The sequence below is a fragment of the Suricata suricatta genome, chromosome 14, assembly GCF_006229205.1.
Source record: "Suricata suricatta isolate VVHF042 chromosome 14, meerkat_22Aug2017_6uvM2_HiC, whole genome shotgun sequence".
Classification (NCBI taxonomy): Eukaryota; Metazoa; Chordata; class Mammalia; order Carnivora; family Herpestidae; genus Suricata; species Suricata suricatta.
The window spans coordinates 18,028,801-18,052,461 of record NC_043713.1 but is presented as its reverse complement, the minus strand read 5'-3'; the positions used below and the strand labels follow the sequence as shown (position 1 = coordinate 18,052,461).

General features: G+C 38.3%; 1 protein-coding gene and 1 long non-coding RNA gene across 5 annotated transcripts in view; one reads left to right on the top strand and one right to left on the bottom strand.

Moving 5' to 3' along the window:
- The window catches only part of WDR7 (WD repeat domain 7), a 345,923-nt gene that overhangs the window by 14,731 nt on the left and 307,531 nt on the right, over positions 1 to 23,661 (top strand). Inside the window, exons 2-5 of the mRNA XM_029921300.1 lie at positions 8,862 to 9,033; positions 16,748 to 16,854; positions 18,625 to 18,703; positions 22,116 to 22,290. Coding sequence (XP_029777160.1) covers positions 8,875 to 9,033; positions 16,748 to 16,854; positions 18,625 to 18,703; positions 22,116 to 22,290 — 520 coding nt within the window. The 5' untranslated portion in view covers positions 8,862 to 8,874. The remainder of the gene's footprint in view (positions 1 to 8,861; positions 9,034 to 16,747; positions 16,855 to 18,624; positions 18,704 to 22,115; positions 22,291 to 23,661) is intronic.
- Positions 1 to 23,661, bottom strand: part of LOC115277263 — a 42,398-nt gene that overhangs the window by 9,577 nt on the left and 9,160 nt on the right. The window contains exon 3 of one of the 4 annotated variants that reach the window (XR_003902333.1): positions 12,544 to 12,791. The exons of 2 other annotated variants lie outside the window; for them this stretch is intronic. This is a non-coding gene — a long non-coding RNA (uncharacterized LOC115277263). Of the gene's footprint in view, positions 1 to 12,543; positions 12,792 to 22,808; positions 23,086 to 23,661 lie in introns of those variants that run through there. One more of the 4 variants, XR_003902330.1, reaches the window with a different exon arrangement.

The following is a 23,661-nucleotide window of genomic DNA, read 5'->3' as shown; positions in this document are numbered from 1 at the left end:
ATTCCCCCAGCCTCTTTGTGGGTTGAATCTCACTATTATTTCTCCAAGAATCCTTCCTGGACCTATTACAGGGTAGATTAGGATACCCATCTTTTGTGTCTTAATGGGTCTTGAAATTTCTCCTGGATCACACTCCGTAGTCATCGTTTGCTTGCTTGTGCATATGCCCTCCTGGAGAGTTGAATTGTGTCTGTTTTATCAACTGTTGTAATTCCATTGTACAGACATGAAATGTAAACTTGGGAAATGCTGCTCTGAAATATATACTAATTTTTATTATTATGAGACAGAATTTAATTTAAAAGCTGTTTTAGTGTCACATAGGAGTTCATAGTATTGCTTCTAATGAAGTCTTGCAGAACTGAATCGCCATATTCGCAGATAATAGAATTGTGGCTGACAAGCTGATATAATAGTATTTTTATGTTGTAGCAGAAAGTCATTGAAAGATCATAACCTTATTAAAAATCCAACTTTATTAAATATGAAATGGCACTGCTGGAAGAAACCAGTAGATGCGGAAGCAGAATGTGAAGAAGTAGAGGCACCTGGGTGGCTCAGTTGGTTGAGCTTATTAGCACTTCAGCTCAGTTCATGATCTCACAGTTTGTGAGTTTGAGCCCCACAATCAGGCTCACCACTGTCAGTGCAGAGCCCACTTCAAATCCTCTGTCCCCTCTCTTTGCTCCTCCCCCACTTGTGTTCTCTCCAAAATAAAATAAATATTAAAAATAAAGAACATGAAGAAGTAGGAAATTTTGTGTTTAAAAAAATTAATATTTAGTGAGCATCTGCCATGTGCTAGGTATTTCACTAGCTGCATTACATATATTTTTTTCCTCCTAATCATTAGGATGGCTTTCTTAAAAGATGGTATTATTGCCCATATTTTACAGATGGGGAAGCTGAGACCCAGAGGGGTAACTTTTTCAAGATTCCTTAAAAGAGCCAGGATTTGAAAAATCTTTTTTCTTTGTGTTTTTTTTTTTTTAATTTATTTTTGAGAGAAGGAGACAGTGTTAGCAGGGGAGGGTCAGAGAAAGAGGGAGACACAGAATCTGAAGCAGGCTCCAGGCTCTGAGCTGTCAGCATAGAGCCCTATGCGGGGCTCAAACCCATGAACCGTGAGATCATGACCTGAGCTGAAGTTGGATGCTTAACCAACTGAGCCACCCAGGTGCCCTGCAAAGAGCCAGGATTTGAATACAGTTCTGATTGTAAGTTTAGAGGACTTTCAATTATTATATTTTTCCTGTTGTTTTTGACTGAAGTACAATTGTATTTCTATACAGAACTAAGAAATAGGGGAAATTCAGTGAAACAGACTTGAAATTAAAGTAACCAAAAGAGATGACTTAATTTTTTTTTACCTGTAAGATCCTTGCTCTTTATGATTTGGGGTTTTTGACTTCAGAATGATTCAAAATTAATTTTATAAATAACTGTTGGGGAGAAAACTAAGCCTTAGAAATGATACGACTGAAGACTGCATGTGTAGTGGTAGAATGCAGTGTAGAATCTGGAATTCCTGATATGTGGCTGTCAAACTTTATCACCTTAAAATTGTCATTTGATATCCAATCTCTAAATGTAATTTAAGACTAATTTGATAGAAACAGGAGTGAAAATGGAATGTTCCTAATATTCTTCATTTTCTAGAACTGTCTGTCTTACAACATATCTGTTTGTGATATGAAAGCTAGCATTTTCCCTTGATATATTAGTGATAAAATATGAATATGTTGCACACAGCATTTTGGAGAGTTGGAAATTTTATTCAGAATTTCTATGAAAGTTAATACTATGTCAGATTAATAATTTGTTCAATCACTTTTTTGTTTTGGGCCTTTTGCATGAAAATATGAAATTTTAAAATCTCAATCCTATACTAGGACTTGTTTCATTTCCATTTAATATAAAGCTTTTTTGGAATGTATTTAATTCCCTTCATACAATAAGTGATGATGTTGCAAACAAAGAATGGATTATGAGCTCAGTAGAGTGGTTGAATGAAGATGCCCGAAAACTGCATACTCTTAGTTTGTATTGCCTTTTATTTCTCTTAACTCACGTGTGGTGCCAGTTTACAGTGTCTTAGCTTATCTGTTACTCATTTTAAAGAAATCCGAACTTAGATTCCTGTGTCCTACCTAATTACATGGCTAGGTCATGGCTTATTTGCTCATTTTTGTTCTAATCAGTTGTTTAGAACTAGGTTACCCTTTGGTTACCAAGTGGTGGTCTCAGTTAATCCTTAGGAGGATTTGTCTGTGATATACTATTCTGTTATCATAACCCTTGTTATCCTTTATTTCACATTATTTCATGAGTGCTGTTGGTGGCTTTTCTAAAGTTTCATTCTTATTAGATTAAAAAAATTTTTTTTAATGTTTATTCAGTTTTGGGAGACAGAGAGAGACAGAGAGGGGGAAGGGCAGACAGGGAGGGAGACACAGCATCTAAAGCAGGCTCCAGGCTCCGAGCTGTCAGCACAGAGTCCCGACGTGGGGCTTGAACCCATGAACTGTGAGATCATGACCTGAGCCAAAGTCAGGCACTCAGCTGACTGAACCACGCAGGCTTTTATTAGATTTTTAAGACTATAAAAAATGTTTTGAAGCATTTATATTGTTGATGGAGTGAGATTATCATTTTTTCTTGTGTATATATATATTTAAATATAATTCATTGTCAAGTTGGCTCTTGTATATATCTCTCTGTATCAAGAATGTTCACATAGTTTGCTCATACAATGAACTGAAGATTTCTCATCCTGTTCCTTTGTTCAATTTCTTTCTTTTCTTCTTTGCTTTTATCTAAATTATATATTCCCATGGTGTATAGGGTCAAGTAGATCTAGAAGACTTTCTTACACCAAAAACCATGAGAGAAAAAAAAAATGTCGAAAGCCCAAAGGTCTGTGGTATAATGATTGAGGATTATGTGAAATTTTAGGTAATTCATGGGACATCCATTGGTTCGGATGTAAGTAACAAGTACCATGGAAGGCAAGACTGTCTGTCTTAGTTTAAGGTAAATGAATTAGTCTCTGAAATGGCCCAGGTTATTAAATAAATACCAAGACTGAATTATTGAAAGCATTTGCCAGATCATGTTTCATTATAATGATAGTTTCTTCAGTAGATGTTCCAGAAATTCTTGTTGCTTAATTATTACACCATAACCAGATATCTAGGTTTTAAGAAATTAATAGTCATTGATTATGTCTCTTCTTTGATTCAGAAATTCAAGTTAGGGGAGTTGCCTGGGTGGCTCAGTTGGTTAAGCATCTGACTTCATTTCGGCTCAGGTCATGATGTCAGTTTGTGGGATCAAGCCCCATGTCAGGCTCTGTGCTGAGGGCAGGGAACCTGCTTGGGATTCTCTCTCTGCCACCTCCCTCCTCAAAAATAATAAATACACATTTAAAAGATATTCAAGTTAGGACCTTATAGTCTCTCAAGTCGTTATGAATAGAATGTGTTTGTTGTGTATGCTAATGGGAATTAGGAATAATATTAATAATTATGTTAATAATACTTAGGAAAAATTATCTATGATCTGAGAATAATTTGTTTCCTAAAAATAGAAGAATACTTATCATTTTTCAAAATTAAAAGTATATTCATACATTAGGTACATGTCCATTTAGCAGAGATGGCATTTAATTTTACTTTTACATATAGATGTATGTTATATACATACCTCACAGTGATTCTTCCTTCTCATAGGTGTCATAGGGGAATAGATATGTTAGAATTTTTAATGAGAAAATAAACTTTTTTCCTCTCTTCCTTGTAATTCATTTTTAAAAAGGTTTTTATTTAAATTCCAGTCAGCTAACATACCATGCAATGTTAGTTTAACGTGTATTATATGGTTATACCCTCACCTATTTAACCCATCTCCCTGCTCTCATCCCCTCTGGTAATCATCAGTTTATTCTCTTAAACTTTGTTTTTCAGAAGAAAAGTGTTATTCTCTCCGAAAAGTGATAGGAAGAATTCAGAACCTTTCAGGAGACAGCCACAAAATCATGTGATTTCTATTTGATTTTCTTTTTTGTTAAGAATTAATTTTGTCTGGTTAACCAATTGCTCTGGTTGTTGGAGCAACAAGGTCCAAATTAATTGGACCTAATTTATATTGAAAAATGATAGTGATGAAATCTCATTAAAAAGCCACATGTGCGACCTTGGCCATATATCCCTTTAAGAAGTAAGAGTGCTTTTAGGATGCACTTTAGCATTAGTAATATTTCATTGCAGCTAGAGGAGTCAGTGCTCCCCAGATTGGTACATGAATTTGATGTAGCTCTAGGCATAATGTCACCAAGCTTTTCTGCAGACATTTACAAGCTGAGTTTTAAATTTGTGTGCAAGTTAAGAGGACGTAGAATATCCAAAGGAATCTTGAAAGTAAGGACTAGCAAATTTCAGTGCTGAAAGGAAATATTTATGTGTTCTTTTGGTGTGGAGATTTCTTGAATTCTCTTATAAGTTAAGCAGGACTAGCTTTTATAGATTGGACTGGTATAAAACTGAAATATACGTACATTGTACAGCGACCTATTTAAACCACCTACGTTCATCTTTCACGTGTTGGTCAACAGATGATGAAATTTAATTATCTTTTGCTAGTGTGCGAAGGGGCCTGGCCACAGGATGATGGGTGGGTTTGTCTCCCCATCCCCTCCTTGCCCCCAACAAACCCTCCTCCCCTGGTACTTTGTAGGGGCCTTGAGATTTCCCTTACTGCAGTTGTTTGTCATTCTTCTTGCTACGTCATGTATGCCATGGATGCTTTCTTACAGGCTTTGGGGGTATAGTGTTTCTGAGTGTGCAGTCAGGAAGATTGTGCATTTATGTGTAACAAAACTTGAAAAATGTGGCCTTAAATAAGTAGAAGTTAACTTATCCTATGTAACAAAAAGTGCAGTCTAGAGTTAGAGAACTGTTTTGAAGCCTGAGCGCTCCTGTGTTTTGAACTAACGCAGCATCAGCGTGGATGTCTCCATGTCTGGTAAGAGACGGCAGAGCCCATGTTGCAGTGCCCTTGGCAGTCCTCTCTGTCTTCAGCTCTCGGACGTTCCCCCAAACCCGTTTCTCCACAGTGTGTCCCCAACTCTGGTTTAACACCCTTGTGTCTAGGAGGTTTTAACATTAAGAGTGTTCTGAAAGTCAGGAGCACAAATCCACTTCACGTGAGTCTTAAATAAGACTTCGTCTCTTCTCCTGGTTCTCTCATCCTATCCCCCTCCCTGCCCCCACTGTCCCAGACATGTTCTGAAATTGTATTGTTTTTCTTTTCTTTTTTTTTCTTTTAGAGACTGAGGGAGGGGGAGAGAGAGCAAGAGAGTGGGGGAGAGGGGTAGAGGGAGACAGAATCTCAAGCAGGTTCCATGCTCAGTGCAGAGTCCTGTTCAGGCCTTGGTCTCACGACTGTGGGATCATGTCCCGAGCCAAAATCAAGAGTCAGACGCTCAACCAACTGAGCCACCCAGGTGCCCCTGTATTCTGTTTTTTGCAATACCATCTTCTGATTGGTCACCAGGTCCTTTTGATTAATTATTATTTATCTAGAAGTCGTTTCTGTTTATTCAAATCCACCCTAATCCCAGCAGCGAGGACAAATCAATAGCAGCAACTGATTGTGATTCCCATTGTAGGTTCACGGTTCATTTCACGTCTTCTTTATGATCGTTTACCTTTTAAATATTTCACTTAAAAGATACTTGATATTTGGATCTTTTAGTGTACCAGCCAAGAAATAGCATTGGGCATAATTTAAGGACCTTGGACAGGGTCTATATACCTATGAGTCAGGACAGGTTAGTATTTACAGTGTAATTTTTTATGAAATACAGCAGTGAATTTTGGAAACTGGTTCCTGCTTCACCCCCCACCTCCTTTCACCACCCCCAACATAAGATGGTAACTCTTTACCTTGGTTGGACAGAGCTTCTTATATTATTCTCCAAATAATCAGTTAACTAGCTGATGTAGTATCCCTTGGAAAAGATACAGTAAAGTTTTTCTTTGTTAGGTTAATTTTTTATTTTGAGACAGAAAAAGCATGAGTAGCAGAGGGGCAGGGTCTGCACTGACTGTGTGGAGCCTGACATGAGGCTTGAACCCATGAACCATCAGAGCATGACCTGAGCTGAAGTCAGTGCTTAACCGACTGATCCACCCAGATGCCCATAGTAAGTTCTTTACCATTATTTTCTGATAGGGAGAGAGATACTGCTTTTTGATTAATTTTAGTAACTTAAAATTCTTTTAAGAATTAAAATTCTTTTAACCCTGTTATGGGTTGAGCTGTATTCCCCTAAAATTCCCCCTAAAATTTCTGAAATTCTAACTTCCACTACCTCAGAATTTGACCTCATTTGGACATAGGGTTTTTATGGAAGTAATAAACTTAAAAGGAGGTCATTGAGGTAGGCCCTCCGTCAATACGACTGGTGTCCTTATTTAAAAGGTGATATTTGGACATGCACACAGGGAGAGTGCTGTAAGAGCATAACATGGCCTCTGCAAGCCGACAAGAGGGGCCTGGAACAGACCCTTCTCTTCACAGCCAAGTCTACCTTTACCTGATTTCAGACCTTTAGCCTCAGGAGCTCTGAGACCGCGAATTCTTTTGTTTAAGCAACTCAGTGTGTGGTCATGGCAGCTCTAGCAAACCAGTAGAGTTCTTTATGAAAATCCTTCATTGCCCTTCTTGAGAATTTCTCAGAGTCCGGTTGACTCTCAGTTCTTGATTTTTGTGAGGATGGGGGGTTGGGATTTTTTTTTTTTCTAAACCTTTGTAATTATTTTAGTAGCTTCTGGAGAAGCTGAGTTAGAGATTGATGTGTTTTCTAAAATAGATACCTTTATCATGTTATGGATGATAATTTCACTTGTGTTAAGGGCTATGAAGTGCATTGTTCTTCTAGGTTTCCTTGAGCGGCCTTATCACTTGAATACCAGACTGTTCTTCCCCATTCTGTTGCATCAGAGCAGGCACATCGCCCCATAGCACATGTGTTCCTTAGTCCTGAATCTCTGTGTTTGCATTTTCTTTAAGCAAAGCAGTATGTCTTGGATAGAAGTCCTCAAATATCTAGAGAAATGATGTTTTCTCCAGATTTCACATATTGTATTCAATGCTGTGAGCTTATTTAACTGAGAGAAATCTTTGGGTGATATAATTTAATACTGAATGTTGTCACCATGGAGAAATGAATTCCTTCCAGATTCCCTTTTTGAAAAAGTCATTGTTGGATATGTTTTTCAGCCAGGAACATGCTGTACCAAATTTATTAAGATTGGTTCAGGGCTTTGTTTCCTTTTATAATGTCAAAAAGAAATATGGAAATTAAAAAAAGAAGTATGGAAATAATTGTGTCATAGTAGCCTATGAAATGTGGAAAATGATATATATAAGGTTTTATTAATAGGAAGTGAACTTGGAAATTTTCCCTGAAATGCATACCTTTTACTTTAACAAAAAGATGAAGTTTTGGGGTGGGTGGTACACAAACTGATGAAAGTAATGTATTTTAATAAAAAATAAAATATTTAAATAATACAGATTTTTAAATTTCATACTTGCTTCATTTTCTTCCCAGTGACTACTTTTTCTTTTATCTTTTTCTATTTTATTTTATTTTTTATCTATCTTTTGTTTTAAAATTTCCCCCAGTTATTCCTTTTTAAAAGAGATTTTAGTTTTAGCTTTTATTTTATTTTTTAAAAAGTGTATGCAGTGGTTTAAGAAAAGTCTTGCTGAAAGCAGCTAGCATTAAGACCATGGCTATCAAACTAGTTTCCTTCATAGGAAATGGCTATTCCTTTAAGTATTTCTGAAAATTTATAGAACAGTCTTAGCATTCTAAAGAGCCTGTACTGATACACATATCCGTTGTTGTCACTTAAAAATTGGGGGCAGAAAAAAATCACTACAATGACCATTTCTGATTGACCATTTGTCAAGTATGTAGATGACCCCTCGCGTCTCTTTTGATCTGGCGGCGTCTTCTGCCCTCTGTGGAGCCCTCGTTGATTATTCCCTTCTTTGTTTCTTTTTAACTTCTCTAAACTAGTATTTAAGTTTTTAGCCACACAATTTATAACACTTAAGTCTAGTTGTTTCACCAACTAGATCTTGATTTTGTTGTATGAAGGAATAATTCCCTTATTTGTGCTGTCCTTCAAAGGTATACTTCCAAGTACACTTGTTGATTGATTATTCATCTCAAATTTAACCCCCTTTACCAGAACTAAATTTTTATTATGGAGAAATGAGTTTAAAGAGAAATTCTGTTCCTTCAAGTTTCAGAAGTTACAATAAAAGACATTCATGGTCTTGAGACATAGTAAATATATGTGAATGCGTTTCCCTCTGAGCATACTGTTTTAATGTTTGGCACACCGGGAAACAATCCTGAGTTTTTCTTGAGCATTGCCATTTATTACAGGTCTGGAGACCTGACAAGATTTACAGATGTCACTTGTCATCTAGCATAGCAGAATGAATAAGATGACAGCATCTGAAGTCAGGCTGCCTGGGTTTCGATTTGGACTTCATTGTTTCTCTCTTCACTTGTGACTGTTGATGACTCACACTCTGTATCTGTGAAAGAGGAGTGATTATAGTACTTGCTGCCTGATTTATTGTGAGAATTAACTGATATTTTAATTATATTGTATATGTATAAAGACATTTTATGTGTTTTCCTATATGCATGTCATATAGATGATGTCTGGGAGATTCTTGGCACTCAGGAAGTTCCAGTTGGCTTCATAACACAAATGTATATGTTTCAGAAAGAAATATTAGAATATTTGACATTATTCTTATCACGTTTCCAGGTTGGAAAACACAATGGCAGGAAACAGTCTGGTCCTCCCCATTGTTCTTTGGGGGCGCAAAGCACCAACACATTGCATCTCAGCGGTGCTTCTAACAGACGACGGGACCACAATTGTAACTGGATGCCACGATGGACAAATATGTCTCTGGGATCTCTCGGTAGAATTGGAAGTGAGTATTCGAAATGGCTATTGCATTTTATTTTTTTAGAATCAAGGAGCTTCCTAACAGAAAACAACAGTCCCAGAATAATAATTCATCTCATAATATGTTTTCTGTGAAACATGTTTTGACTAAAATTATTATTATGGTGGCACCCGGATGGCTCAGTCTGTTAAGTGTCTGACTTCAGCTCAGGTCATGAACTTGAGGTCTGTGAGTTCAAGCCCCGCATCAAGCTCTGTGCTGACAGCTCAGAGCCCAGAGCCTGCTTTGGATTCTGTGTCTTCCTCTCTCTCTGCCCTTCCCCTGCTCATGCTATGTCTCTCAAAAATAAATAAATGTTAAAAAAAATTATTTCTGTGTAGATTGATAATTTGTATTATTCATCAGAGTTGGCTTCTGCTGCCTTTTAGCTATTTTCAGTTATGTCTACCCTAAGTGGCTTAAAAGGTTACATTTAAGATTTTTCAAAAGATTTTTATTCATACTGAAGGAAGTTTCCAAAAAGGTATTAAAACCAATTTTGAACATTTATACCTTCTAAGGTGAATGTCTTGAAGAGAGCAAAACTTTTTATAAAGCATACATTTGATTGTGTTTATTACACATTGTCATTCTTTCCTGCTCTAGAGCTGGCAGTGTGCTGTGGTGTGAGCCCTTCTCGGGGGGGCACACCAGGGAAGCAGGAGTTGGGGACACGCACACAGAGTTCACACAGATGCCTCCAGTTCTAGGATAACACCACAGGGCTTGTTCTCGTTTTTTTTCCTCATGTTTTTCATCTCCCTCTCTGATAATTTTCCCCAGGGATTTTTCTGTAAAGGGTGACAGAGAAAATGGAGTGGTAGCGGGCATAGAATATAGGGCAAGCAGGTTGATTTTTTTAAGTAATTTTTTTTTTTGGTGACAGACTTAATTGAGATAAAACTCATGTATCATACAGTTCACTCATTTAAAGAAGTTGTATTATATATGTGCACACAACGCAGTATCATTCAGTCATAAAAAGAATGAAACCCTGCCATTCGGGACAACATGGACGGACCTCAGAGGGCTTCATGCCAAGTGGAGTAAGTCAGGCAGAGAAAGACAAATAACTCTATGATCTCCCTATGTGGAATCTAGAAATATTTATTTTAAAATATGAAGCTCATAGTGAACAGATTGGCAGTTAGCAGGGGTGGGGGTTGGAGAAGTGGGTGAACTGCTTTTGTTTTTTTGTTTTTAGTTTAAGTACATTGAATTAAAAAACTAAAGTATACATTACCACAGTCAATTTTATAACATTTTCATTACCTCAGAAACACACCCTGTACTCTTTTGCCATCATTCCTAACACCCCCATTTCCTTCCAAGGCAACCACTGATCTGTTTTTCTATCTCTTTTTACAGTGTACAATATATGTACACACAACATATATGTATCTCTGTGTGTGTGTGTGTGTGTCAGAGAGAGAGACTGGCGTTGTCACTTAGCGCACAAATATTCTCAGGGTTTACTGTGCTGTAGCAAGTACAAAAAACCTTCATATTCTTATTTTATTTTATTTACTATTTAAGGAATTTTTTAATAAGGTTATTTGTTTAGAGAGAGAGAGAGAGAGAGAGAGACAGAGGGCAAGCAGGGGAGGGGCAGAGAGAGAAGAAGACATGGAATCTGAAGCAGGCTCCAGGCTTTAAGCTGTCAGCACAGTGGGACTTGAACCCATGAACTGTGACATCATGACCTGAGCTGAAGTCAGATGCCTAACTGACTGAGCCATCCAGGTGCCTCTATTTTATTTATTTTTTAAATTTATTTATTTATTTATTTATTTTTACTGTTTATTTTTGAGAGAGAGAGAGATTGCAAGCAGGGGAGGGGCAGAGAGAGACACAAACACACACACACACACACACACAGAATCCGAAGCAGGCTCCAGGCTCTGAGCTGTCAACACAGAGCCCAACATGGGGCTCAAACTCATGAACCGTGAAATCATGACCCAAGCTGAAATTGGACACTCAATTGACTGAGCCACCCAGGCGCCCCTGTACTTCATATTTTTAAATGGCCAAATCACATTCTATCGTATGGGTATATTAATTTAACTTATCAGCTGATGGGCATTTGGGTTCTTTGCAGTTTGGGCCATGCTGAATAATGCTGCTGTGAACATCTGTGGATGTGTTTTGTGTGGATGTACCTTTTTGTTGCTCTTTGGTACACGCCTCCACACAGAACTGGAACTGGAAAAATCGTGTGCACACTTGGGTGACTTGTAAGGGCTGAGAGTACGTGTTGGAAAGAAGCTGGAGAGAAGTGTTACAGCATGTGATACACCCTCAGGATTGGTAGCAAACTATGAGTCAGCACTGGAGTCGTGACGAGAAAAAGATCACACCATGTTTTACTGGAATGATTACAAGCAATAAGACCTAAAAGAGCTTAGACACAATGCTTCCATTATTATTATTATCTTTTTGCATAGATTTTACTGGAGTTTTATATTTAAGTTCAAGTAAGAGGGATGAAAGTGAATGGGGCAAGTAAGAAGTGGGCGCGGTGGGGTAAAGGTAGGAGAAAAGTCTATCTTTTGAAAGCTATTAAAGGAATTGGACTATTTGCCCAGGGAAAAAGAAGGCTAAATAAAAATTGGCTTGGGGGGCGCTTGGGTGGCTCAGTCGGTTAAACGTCCAACTTCGGCTTGGGTCATGATCTCATGACTAATGAGTTCAAGCCCCACATCTGGCTCTGTGCTGACAGCTCAGCCTGGAGCCTGCTTCAGATTCTGTATCTCCCTCTCTCGCTCTGCCCCTTACCCGCTCATATCCTGTCTCTATCTCTCAAAAATAAATAAACATTAGAAAATCTTTTTAAAAAATTGGCTTGGTTATTGTCTTTGATATGTGTGGAGGGTCTTTAGTATTATACTTTGTAGCAGCCATTTATGCCTATGGAGGGCCAATGAGAAGAAATGTAGCAATCTGGGGAGGCACGGAATACTTGTTCTTTTTAAATTTTTTTTTCTTTTTTCTTTTTTTTTTTTTTTTACATTTATTTATTTTTGAGAGACAGAGACATCACAAGGTGGGGTGCGGGGTGCAGAGAGAGAATGACACACAGAATCCGAAGCACAGCGCGTGATGTGGGGCTCGAACCCACAAACCGCGAGATCGTGACCTGGGCCATAGTCAGACTCTTAACTGACTGAGTCACCCAGGTGCCCCATCTTGAAGTCTTGGTATCTTCTCTTCTTTTTCTGGGAAGGAATTCAAAACTGTAGCTAAAATTTTGGCCCTCCATGTCTTGATCTCCTTTTATCTGTGAAAAAGCACGGCCTGGACTAACAGGGTAGTAATGAACTGTCCGAGGGAAATTGTAGAAGCAGTTTAAACAACCTAGTGAGTATCTAGAGAGACGGTGATCAGAGTAAAGGGGGAAATTTGCTGATGTAGATACTGTTGCTTGTAAGCAGTATTTCTAAAACTCCATTACTTTTATAAAGTTACAAGATATATATGAAACTGATTCCGGTCTTCTTAAAACTTTCATTCTGTTAGGAAAACAGATCTTTGCTGACAATAGTATAATCCTTGCTGTTGAAGAAAGGCGTAAAACATATGGTTAGAGCTTGGCCTTTGGAGGTGGGCAGACTTGGCTTGGGGTGCGCTTGAATCTTGGCTGCTTTGGTATCTGGCTATGTGACTTCGGGCAGTTAACTTAACCATTTTGAGCCCAAGTCTTGCCACATTTAAAATACGGTGTACCACACAAGGTTGAGGATCTGTGAAGGAATGCATATGAAGCAGTTATGTACTTGCACATAATAAGGTTTTATTTAATGATTGGTAATTATAGCATCTCAGTTAGTAGGAAGAAAAAAAAAGTTCGAGGAGATTTAAAGATAAAGGAATGTTGAATGATGGCTAACTACAGAATGAAGTAGCCTCAAGGTTTCAGATGAGAGTATGGATCTTACTGTTTGTTCTTAAGAACTGACACATCACAGGGGTGCCTAGGTTGATCAGTCTGTTAAGCATCCAACTTTGGCTCAGGTCATGATCTCACAGTTCGTGGGTTCAAGCCCTGCATCCGGCTCTGTGCTGACAGTTTGGAGCCTGGATCCTGATTCAGATTCTGTGTCTCCCTGTCTCTCTGCCTGTCTCCTGCTTACACTCTCTCAAAAATAAATAAACATTTAAAAATATTTAAAAAACCAAGGCACCTGGGTGGCTCAGTTGGTTAGGTGTTTGACTTTGGCTCAGATCATGATCTTGCAGTTTGTGGGTTTGAGCCTGGTGTCCGGCTCTGTGCTGACATCTCAGAGCCTGGATCCTGCTTCAGATTCTGTGTCTCCCTCTCTCTGACCCTCCCCCACTCACACTGTGTCTCTGTTTCTCTAAAATAAGTAAACATTAAAAAAAATTAAAAAAAGAACTGACATCACATATTTTTATTCTAATTATCTTGCCTTGCCACTGATGATAACTGTCGCTTTGAACTGTGTACTCTTTGAGGATGGATGGTCTGTATGAATTGGTTGAACAGATTATCTTATGATATTTCTTTGTACTGATTATGTGTGAAATGTAAATAACCATGATGTAATTTTAATTTTTATGGAAAATGGTGAGGGAAAGAAAAAGTTTAAATATACCATATATTTTTTCATTTGATTATATTGCTACTTATTTTCTCTTGCAGTTTCTTGATGTTGACTTTATAGTTGTGCTTTAGCATTGCTACTAGGCCTAGTTGTGCTTTTGGATGGTTTCTCTTCCTCTGCTTGCTGTTTGGTGGTCGTTCAGAGCCATTTCTTTTTTTTCTTTTAATTTTTTTGTCTTTATTTCTTATTTGGAGAGAGAGAAAGAGTGTGAGTGGGGGGAGGGGCAGAGAGAATCTGAAACAGGTTGCAGGCTCTTAAGCTGTCAGCACAGAGCCCGACGCGGGGCTCAAACTCACAGTCTGTGAGATCATGACCTGAACTGAAGTCGGACGCCCAACCAACTGAGCCACCCAGGCACCTCAGAGAGCCATTTCTTAAAGCAATTTTTTCCTCTTTCTTTAAACTTTAGAAAACTTCTCTTAATGAATTGAATAAGTTTCTGTTCATTAAAGAAACATGTTGATTTATGAGAATGTTATCTTAAACTTTTCTGGTTTTTAGCCAACTTTGTACTTATGAGTATATAGTCAGAAACATAGTTTCATTTATACTTTATTTGTTTTTTGCTTTCATCTGACAGTGGGTGACAGAGCCACGTGTTCTGGTTTTATTTTACAAATGTTCATTGTCACTATTCAGAAATACAGGCGCTTTTGGTATTTTGACTTGTGTACTGTGACAGTGTGACATTGCTTTTTGGTTCTGGTGGAGTCTTTTTCTAGATTTTTTAGATTTCTAGTTCAAGGGTCAACTGTTTTATTCCTTTTGATTGTATCGTAAATGTGATTGCTTAATTTCTCTTTTAGACATTTTGTTATTAGTGTATAGAAATGCAGCCAATTTTTTATGTCTGTTTTGTATCTTGGGTTTGTTGATTAGTTCTAGCAGTCTTTTAGCGGCATCTTTAGGACAGGTGGGGTCATGTCATCTGCAAACAGGAAAATTTTTACTTCTTCCTTTCTGATTTGGATGCCTTTTATTTATTTTTTCTTGCTAACTGCTCTGGATTAACTATGTTAAGCAGTAGCAAGAGTGACTATTTTGTTCCTGATTTTAAAGGAAAAACACTTTTAGCTTTTCACTGTTGAGTGTGATAGCCGTGAGCTTGGTATGTATTAGCTTTTATAAAACTGAGGACCATTTCCTCTATAGCCAATTTGTTGAGAGTCTTTAATTATAAAAGGAAACTGAATTTTGTCAAAAGCTTTTATTGCCCCTATTGAGATGATCATGTGATGTTTATATTTCATTCCAATATTTTTGTTTATTTTTCTAGATTATGGTGGGAGTCAAGTCCAATTCTAGTTACTTGTTCTGGCTGAAAATGGAATTTTCCAGCAAAGCCATGTAGATTTGAAATAAAGCTATTGGTAAAGTTGATTTTCTTGGGAGAAATTAAGTAATTGGCCAAGAGCATATTTTTTAGTGGACGATTACTGAATCTCTGTGTGACGGTGGGGTTGTATATATATATGAGAAGTTTTGATACTGGGAAAACTTTCTAGGCCCATTGTAACTATAAACCATGATCATTTCTTAAAGTAAATAAATAAATAAAAATTTAGCCTTTGGGGGGGGAAATGCATATTGTATAACTAAGAAAAAATAGATTGAAATTTTCTCTTAATTATAATTAGCGAAAGATAACTAAAATGAATTTTATTTGGAAAATAAAATTGCAGCATATCAGAACTATAGAACCATCTTCATACTCTTTCTGTGGAATATTTAATTTTGAGCAATTCAGCTTTAGTAATAAATTAGGATAAATTGTTTGCAAAATGGACACCAGAAAGGATACAAAGTGACTTTAAACATATTGGTAATATTCTGTTCTTTGAACTGGGTGTCAAGTATGTGCCTGGCTATTCAATGTAATCTTTATATCATGTGCACATGTTACAAATGTATTTGTTAAGTATTTAATTGGAAAATATATTTTGAAATAACCTGAGGGCCAGAAGTAATAATATGACATTTGGTATAAAGGAGATAAATTTGGGGGCACCTGAGTGGCTCAGTCAATTAAGCATCCGTCTTTAGCTTCAGGTCATGATCTCACCATTTGTGAATTCAAGCCCTGCGCTGGACTCTGTGCTGACAGCTCAGAGCCTGGAGCCTGCTTCAGATTCTGTGTCTCCCCCTCTCTCTCCCCCTCCTACACTCACCCTCTGTCTCTCTCTCTCTCTCACTGCAAAAATAAACACTAAAAAAAAAAAAAAAAATAAAGTGGATAAATTTGGGGGCTGATTGCCAGACTAGTTTAGAATAGCGGGTATTAAGGCGTCCTTCCTCCGAGGCACTCTGTTGTTACTAAATCCTTAGTCTGTGAAGGTCATTCTTAGTTCCTGATAGTTAATGTTACTATCGGCATTTGGGAAGGTGCCTGTCTTTTATTTTTTGAGTTTTGATGGCATCAATCTAGAGACTCTAAATGTGTTTTCAGGGCAATGAACATATTCCTTAAAAAAAATAATAAATAGGGTTAAATTATTTTATATGCTAATGCCACATTCTTTTCTTTTTTAATCTTTTTTTTTAATGTTTATTGATTTTTTGAGAGACAGAGAAAGACAGAGCATGAGCAGAAAGGGGCAGATAGAGAGGGAGACACAGAATCTGAAGCAGGCTCCAGGCTCTGAGCTGTGAGTACAGAGCCCAACGCGGGGCTTGAACTCACAGCCTGTGAGATCATGACCTGAGCTGGAGTCAAGTGCTTAACCCACTGAGCCACTCAGGTGCCCCTATACACTAACTCACATTCTTAATCTGATTTTTTAGTACACTATCTTAGTGCTTAAGATTTCCCTCGTTTGGTTTCTAGCTCTCTGGTTCTCTGTAGGATATGGGGCAAACAGTGTTGGTGGTTGGTGTTCCTTGGACTTCAGAACTACCTGGTGGGGTGACTATTGAGCATTTAATAGGTAGGGTTCATGGTTTTGTTGCTTTTAGGTGTTCTGAGCAATTCTTATCAAGTCTGTATTTTATATTTATATTTAATATTTAACAGGATTCCTAAAAAGATTAATTTTTAAAAGTTTGGTGCTTATATCAACATACTTGTGTACTTCTAGGTCAATCCTCGAGCCCTGTTGTTTGGTCACACAGCCTCGGTCACCTGCTTGTCTAAGGCTTGTGCCTCTAGTGACAAACAGTATATTGTGAGTGCATCTGAAAGTGGGTAAGTGTTTTTGTGTTCACTTTTCTCCTCTAAGTCTTTATTGCAAATAGTACCAGTGTGAGGAGAGAAGCGTTATTTTTCTTGTGAAGTATCTTTTTTTAGGTACTTTTTAAATATAGTTTATTTATTTTTGAGACAGAGACAGAGCACAAGTGGGGGAGGGGCAGAGAGAGAGGAAGACAGAATCTGAAGACAGGCTCCAAGCTCTGAGCTGTCAGCACAGAGCCCAACGGGGGGCTTGAACCCATGAACTGTAAGATCATGACCTAAGCCGGAGTCGGACATTTAACCAACTGAGCCACCCAGTGCCCCCCTTGTGAGGTGTCTCTTAAATAACTGCTTCTATTGTCCAAACTTAAAGATATTTAAAATATGGTTTTACAAGTGTGAATTTTATCTTTATTCATGATCTTATAATACTTTTATTATAATTTATGATTATGTTTTTGCCTTGCTTTTGACAAATTCAGAATAGCTTAAAACTTAAAGCTTGATCATTAATCCCCATGGTATCTTTACTGAGTTGGCAGACAACTTTGAGAGTTTTAAAAAACCTGAAGGATGGGTTGGCTAGCATATATTTGGAAGATGAAGTCATGCAAAGCTCATATAATTTCATATATGTTAATATACTTACATTAACTATATATATATTCCTGAGTCTTAGAATATAACTTGCTTTTGGAGAGATAGGCAATTAGATAGTAGTTGTAGGGTTCACAGTGAGGGGGTTTTAAAACTTTTTTGGTGCTTAGAAAATTATATACATAATATGTTATTGAAGGGAATTGGAGACCTAGAAGAGAATTATTTAAGAAGTTGTTCCCTCCCCTTCACCCACCATAATTTATGAATTTGAAAAGAACCTTTTATAACTGTTTGAAACAAGAAGAGGCAGCACTGGGTAAAAATATAATCCCTTTTGGTCAGTTAAAGGGTAATTCACATTAGCATGCATATTCTAAATAAGATTGAACATCCTTTGAAAAATTGTTTCATACCATGTGAGATCTAAGAAAGGGCACGTTGAAGAAAGACCTAAGAATATTAGCATCACTACATTTTATTAATGTTGTTCTTTGTCTTTAAAAGACCATGACATATTTCTAATTTTGAATGTCGTATCCTTAGTTTGAAGTATAAGCCTTTTTTGGGTATGCATTTGATAAAGCTTATGTGATAAATACAGAACCAAAATTGGAATATTACATTTAACTTGCAAAGGTTTGGAGTTCAATTGACTTTAATTTTTGTTTTGTGCTGGGCTAAATTTTCTAGCTCTGCTGATAACCAGTGGAAAATCCCAGTGGTTTAAATGAAAGGCTTATTTTTTATTTTTGTCACTTGACGCTCATATGTCATTTGGGGTTCTGCTTCGTTACTATTGTGACTTTGAGGTTGAGGGAGCAGCCATTGTCAGAAGTAGCCACTGTCTGGAATGGAGGCAGCTGAGAAGAGAGTTCTTGAGGCCCTCACATCAGTGGTGGCCAGAACTACTCACAAGACTTCCCCAACCAAAAGGGAGCCAGGCAGTGGAATCCTACCATGTGCCCAGAAAGAATGTCGATCTAGGTGGGGGTGGTCAGGTTGGGGAGGAGGTTGGGATGGTGAGTGAGGACCAGGATTTTTCACGACCAGCAATAATGACTATATGTTACTTTTTCTGAAATATATCAGTTTTAATGGAAGATTTATTTTAAACCATTGCTACGAAGTTGGACAGTGTTTTTAAAAATCAGATTTAAAGTTAGCTATTATTTTGTTTTATAGAGAGATGTGTCTTTGGGATGTGAATGATGGCAGATGTATTGAATTTACAAAATTAGCCTGCACACATACAGGCATCCAGGTTAGTATCTATTTCTGTAACTGTCCAAGTCAGCTCAACTTCTTACAGGTGTACAATTAAATGTTTTTTAAACACTGAGCTTATATCTTTAAGTGAAAAATGGGTGGAGTGAGGAATAGGACAAGGCTACAGTTGGGGTAGGAAAGTATTCCTCATCAGATGGTGTAGGACGGGTGAGTAGAGGAGACTGATGGGAAAGGTGGAGGGTAAGCCACTTGCCGCTATCACTTGTGCCCTTTCTGGCCATCCTGGTTACCCCAGTGAGAGTCCCTTTACTAGTTGGCTCAGCCGGTAGATCCTAAGTAATGGAATTTGCTCATGCTAAACCCTTTACGATTCCATTCATGATCGACACAAATGGACCCACTATACAGATCATATCCTGTTTATTACTTGTACAATTGGTCCTTGGGTACATTTCTTGATGTTTTCATTCTGTTGAAGAAATGACTATTTCATATGCCTGCCTGACGCAAGAATTTACATAGGAATTTATAGTTTCTGACTTACATTCCTGGCATTCTTTCTTACTCTTTCATAATTGTCAAGTTCTTTGTACTTCAGTTTATGCACCATTTCCCCTGCTGAGTGTTGGGAAAGCCGTAAGTCTATAGGAAGTATGATTTGTGTTCTCAGTGGGGCAGGAGAGGGAAGAGAAGAGAACTAACATTTACTGAGCACATGTTGTACAGGCATTTCCTGTATGGTGTTTCATTTAGCCCTCCCCACATTGTCACAAATAAAGTAGGAGTCTACGCTTTTCATATAAAGAAGCCAAGACCCAGAGTGATTGAATGACTTGCCCTAGTCTCGCAGTGAGTCATTCCTGGTGCCAGGATTCGAAATCAGGTTTCTCTTTCTGTTATATCATACTGCCTCCTCTAAAACAGATGAATACGATCATTTGTTGAGAAAGAAAACTTGTGCCAGCACGAATTAGAAAAGCAATGAAATATTTAGAAAAATATTTACAGGTGGGGTGGCGGTTTGTGTATTTATGAAGGTCTTTTTTTTTTCAATAGTAAATATTTTGCTACTATGTATTAAATACTGCAAGGTTTGCCCAAGCTAAGATGAAACCACATCATAAATCAATAAGCATTTTGCATTTTCTTTCATTATCTACTCAAAGTCATGCCTACTGCACCTCTAAACATCTCATTAAATCCAATGATACAGCAAACACTCCCAAAATAAACTTAGATTGTATTGCAGTTTCACTTAACAGTATATAAAATGCTGTGTTGTGACAGGTATCAACTATCCATTAGATACTGAATCAATTCTTCTTAAGCACTACTAACTGAAGCTAGATCATTCTGAAAATTTCCTGTTAGACATATGAGTGCGAACATATGGTGAAGGTCTTTTTTTGACCATGGCCTGGCATGACCTGGCCTGGGTATATACTTTTTATTTAAGGGGCATATATGATTTATTTTTTATGATATGAAGAATCACCAAGGTTTATGTAGGGAATAGGGATAGTAAATGATATACAGTTAGTGATTTTATAGATAATTTATTGAAAAATTAAATGTAAATGTCTTGAACTCCTTGTATATAAATATTTTGATTATTGTTTAATTCCATCATTTAAAAACTTTTGTTTTACAATTTTAGGAAAAATTATCTCTGTTCAACATAGCTTTAGCACCTGTTATTTATCTGATCCCAAATTGGACCCTGTATTTAAACTGGCAGCCATCTCTAAGTAGAAGATGCTCTTTGACAGATTCACTGGTCTGTGACAATTGATTCCTGTGTGATCTTCACCCTCTCAGGTCCAAGAGCAAGTTGTTTGTTTATATAAGCAGAAATGATAAACCTTGATAATATTGGTGCTTACTGAAATCACAAGGAAATGCCAACTTATTAAATTACCACATGGGAGTATCCTTTTTTAATATTTGGAAAACTCATTTCTCCATTCAGGATACTTTCTTTGCTAGTATGGAGGTGTCTAGGAAACTATGTTTAGCGGACCAAATTTTATTCGGGAGTCTACCTTTAAAGCAAAAGGCGGGAGGCATTTCATCAGGCAAGGCTAACAAAGTGACCCTGCCCCCAGGAGAGAGCTCTTCTCCCGTGACTACAGTGCACATGTCTCTCCCTGCTGATGTTAGGTGGATACTGCCAGAGTTTGCTTCTCTGCACCCATCTTTTCCTCCTTGACACCTCTCCCCTTTAATGGTTTAGGGGTACCTGTGGTCACATGATCACATGTGAGTGCCTGGCAGTCCTGGGACCCCCAGATTGTGTGTTGTATATTTTGGATCAACCTTCTAAGATCTAGGGATGCCTCTGTGGTTGTCTGCATTTTATTAGACCCCGCTCTTGGAGTTTTAGTGATGCTCCCTTGTCCTTAATGTGCTCCTTGATCAGTGTTTTTGTGTAAGAAGTTGTAATTCTTCTTATACAGGGCGCCCCATGCTTGAGGAAAGACCATATTCCTTCACATGCAGTGTTGAACTTGGATAGGACTAACGAGTGTCGGAGCAGACAACACCCAGGTTTCTTAGTTATTTCCCCGGTGGTGGGGTGCTTACAGCCTTGCCCTCTGGGTTCCGTCCAGCTTGCCCACATGTAATTCATATAAGGTTTAATCCTTTGGGAAGCAGTAGTCTGGATATTAGATTTCACCTTCTAGAATTTCTCTAGGAGAATCATTCCACTAAGAGTCACTTTTTTTGTTTTGTTTTGCAGCTAAGGCAAGACAAACCCTTTCATAAGTTGTTGTTTTGACAGTTATTCTTCTGCTCTTTGGTTGATGGAAACCCATCTTTTCCTTTTGAGTTATTCTTGGGATGAGTAACGTGTAGATCACGATTGTGTTGGTTCTTCTGTTTTTCCTCCACAAAATATAAATGTGCATTATGAGAATGGTTTACATGATTGGCTCATACTCTAGTCTGAAATAAAACACTTGGATTAATCAGAACTGATTATGTTTGAACAGCAATCATCTAATACATTTTATTTGGTCATAACTAGTAATTATAAGTCTATACCCACCTATTCCCATTCACTTAAAGTTCATATTTTTTGCTTTGCTTTGTGATGAGATTCCTTTTGCTTTGCTTTGTAAAGCTGATTATAGTGAGGTGTTTTATTAATTCATTTAACAGTCTCACTTTAGATGCTTTGGGAGCAATAAAAATGAAGACTTACTATGAATTCAAAAAGGAGGATTTTAGGAAACGAGTAATTTTCGTTATGTATTTTGAAGTACTAATGTACTTCAATGTACTTGGTGGGTGTGTGTCTATACATAGAAACGTCTAATATGCCCCGTGTAGCCCATGTCTGGAAACATTACTGGAGAGACTGGGCGCCATGACAAGCTCGACGAGGGGTTGTGAATCAAGTCTCTGAAGTAAAGGAGAATTTTTAACATTCTTTTTCCTTTTAGTTCTACCAGTTTTCTGTTGGAAATCAGAAAGAAGGAAGGCTTTTGTGCCATGGGCACTACCCTGAAATCCTCGTTGTGGATGCCACCAGCCTGGAGGTGTTATACTCCTTAGTATCAAAGATCTCTCCAGACTGGATTAGCTCCATGAGTATTATTCGATCCCACCGAACACAAGGTCAGTGTGTGGAGCCCTTTAGGAACTTCAGCACCCTGACGTGACGAGTGGCGGACCGTAGAGTTCTGCAGTGTATCATATGTGGCACGAGCCGGAAGCATAATGCGTAAACAGGAAGTTTGAGGGAAGGAGAGCGGGCATCAGAGGGTGGCAGAGTTGGCGGGGGGCAAGGCATGCAGGGCCTTGTGTGCTAGCTCGGGACTTGGGTTCCATCCTGAAGGTTGGGTTTGGCAGACGTGTGCTGTAAGCGACCACGTGCTGGGTATGGTAGGTTTTGCAGGCCACATGATGTGTGTCTCAGCTGTTCAGTTCTGCCCGTGCAGCACGGAAGTCATAGATACTACATAAGTGAATAAGCCTGTCTGTGTTCCAGTAAAACGTTATTATGCTTTTTTTTTGAGAGAGAGTACAAGTCGGGGAGCGGGCAAAGGGGGAGAGACAGAGAATCTTAAGCCAACTCTAACCCACGACCCTGGAATCATGACCTGAGCCAAAATCAAGAGTCAGACACACTCAACTGACTGAGCCACCCAGGCGCCCCCAAGGAAACCTTATTTACAAAAAACAGCCAGTGGGCTGGATTTGATCATGGACTGGAGCTTTTTGGCTCTGGGGGTCGATGTTGGGTGGCGTCTGGTAAGAATACTTGAAGGGACTTCTGTTTGAAACATCACTTCGGTGGCATGGTGCGGATGGTTTAGATGGGCTAGTACTCCAGCTGAGGCCCAGCAGTGGCTGTGGACAGAGAGCGATGGGTTTCCAGCACTCCCAAGGCTCATCTTCAGAGTATTGATCCTGAAGTGTGTTCATAGGTGAAAAAGGAAGGTTCACGTCAAATATATTTGGGAGATATTCAGTGAAATAAAATTGAACAGGCTTCTTTAATGTGGGTGCTTCTGATATAGAGGCTTAAAAATTTTTTTTTGATGCTTATTTATTTATTTTGAGAGAGAGTGTGTAAGTAGAGGAGGGGCAGAGAGAGAGGGAGAGAATCCTAAGCAGGTTCCACGCTGCTAGCAAAGAACCTGATGCAGGGCCTGATCTCCCAAACCACGAGATCATGACCAGAGCTGAGATCAAGTGTTGGATGCTTACCTGGCTGAGCCACTGATGTGCATGTGAGGCTTCAAACAGAGGCTTTTTCATGCCTATTAGAGAATTACTGCTTTATTCCAGGACATAGCTGATGAAAATTATCATTTGTTATAGTGCTTCCCCTCCATCTTAGTTATAATCAACACTTTCTTTAATAAAAGGACTATATTGGGGGCACCTGGGTGGCTCAGTCGGTTAAGCAGCTGACTTCAGCTCAGGTCATGCTCTCACAGCTCGTGAGTTCGAGCCCCGCCTCGGACTCTCTGCTGTCAGCGA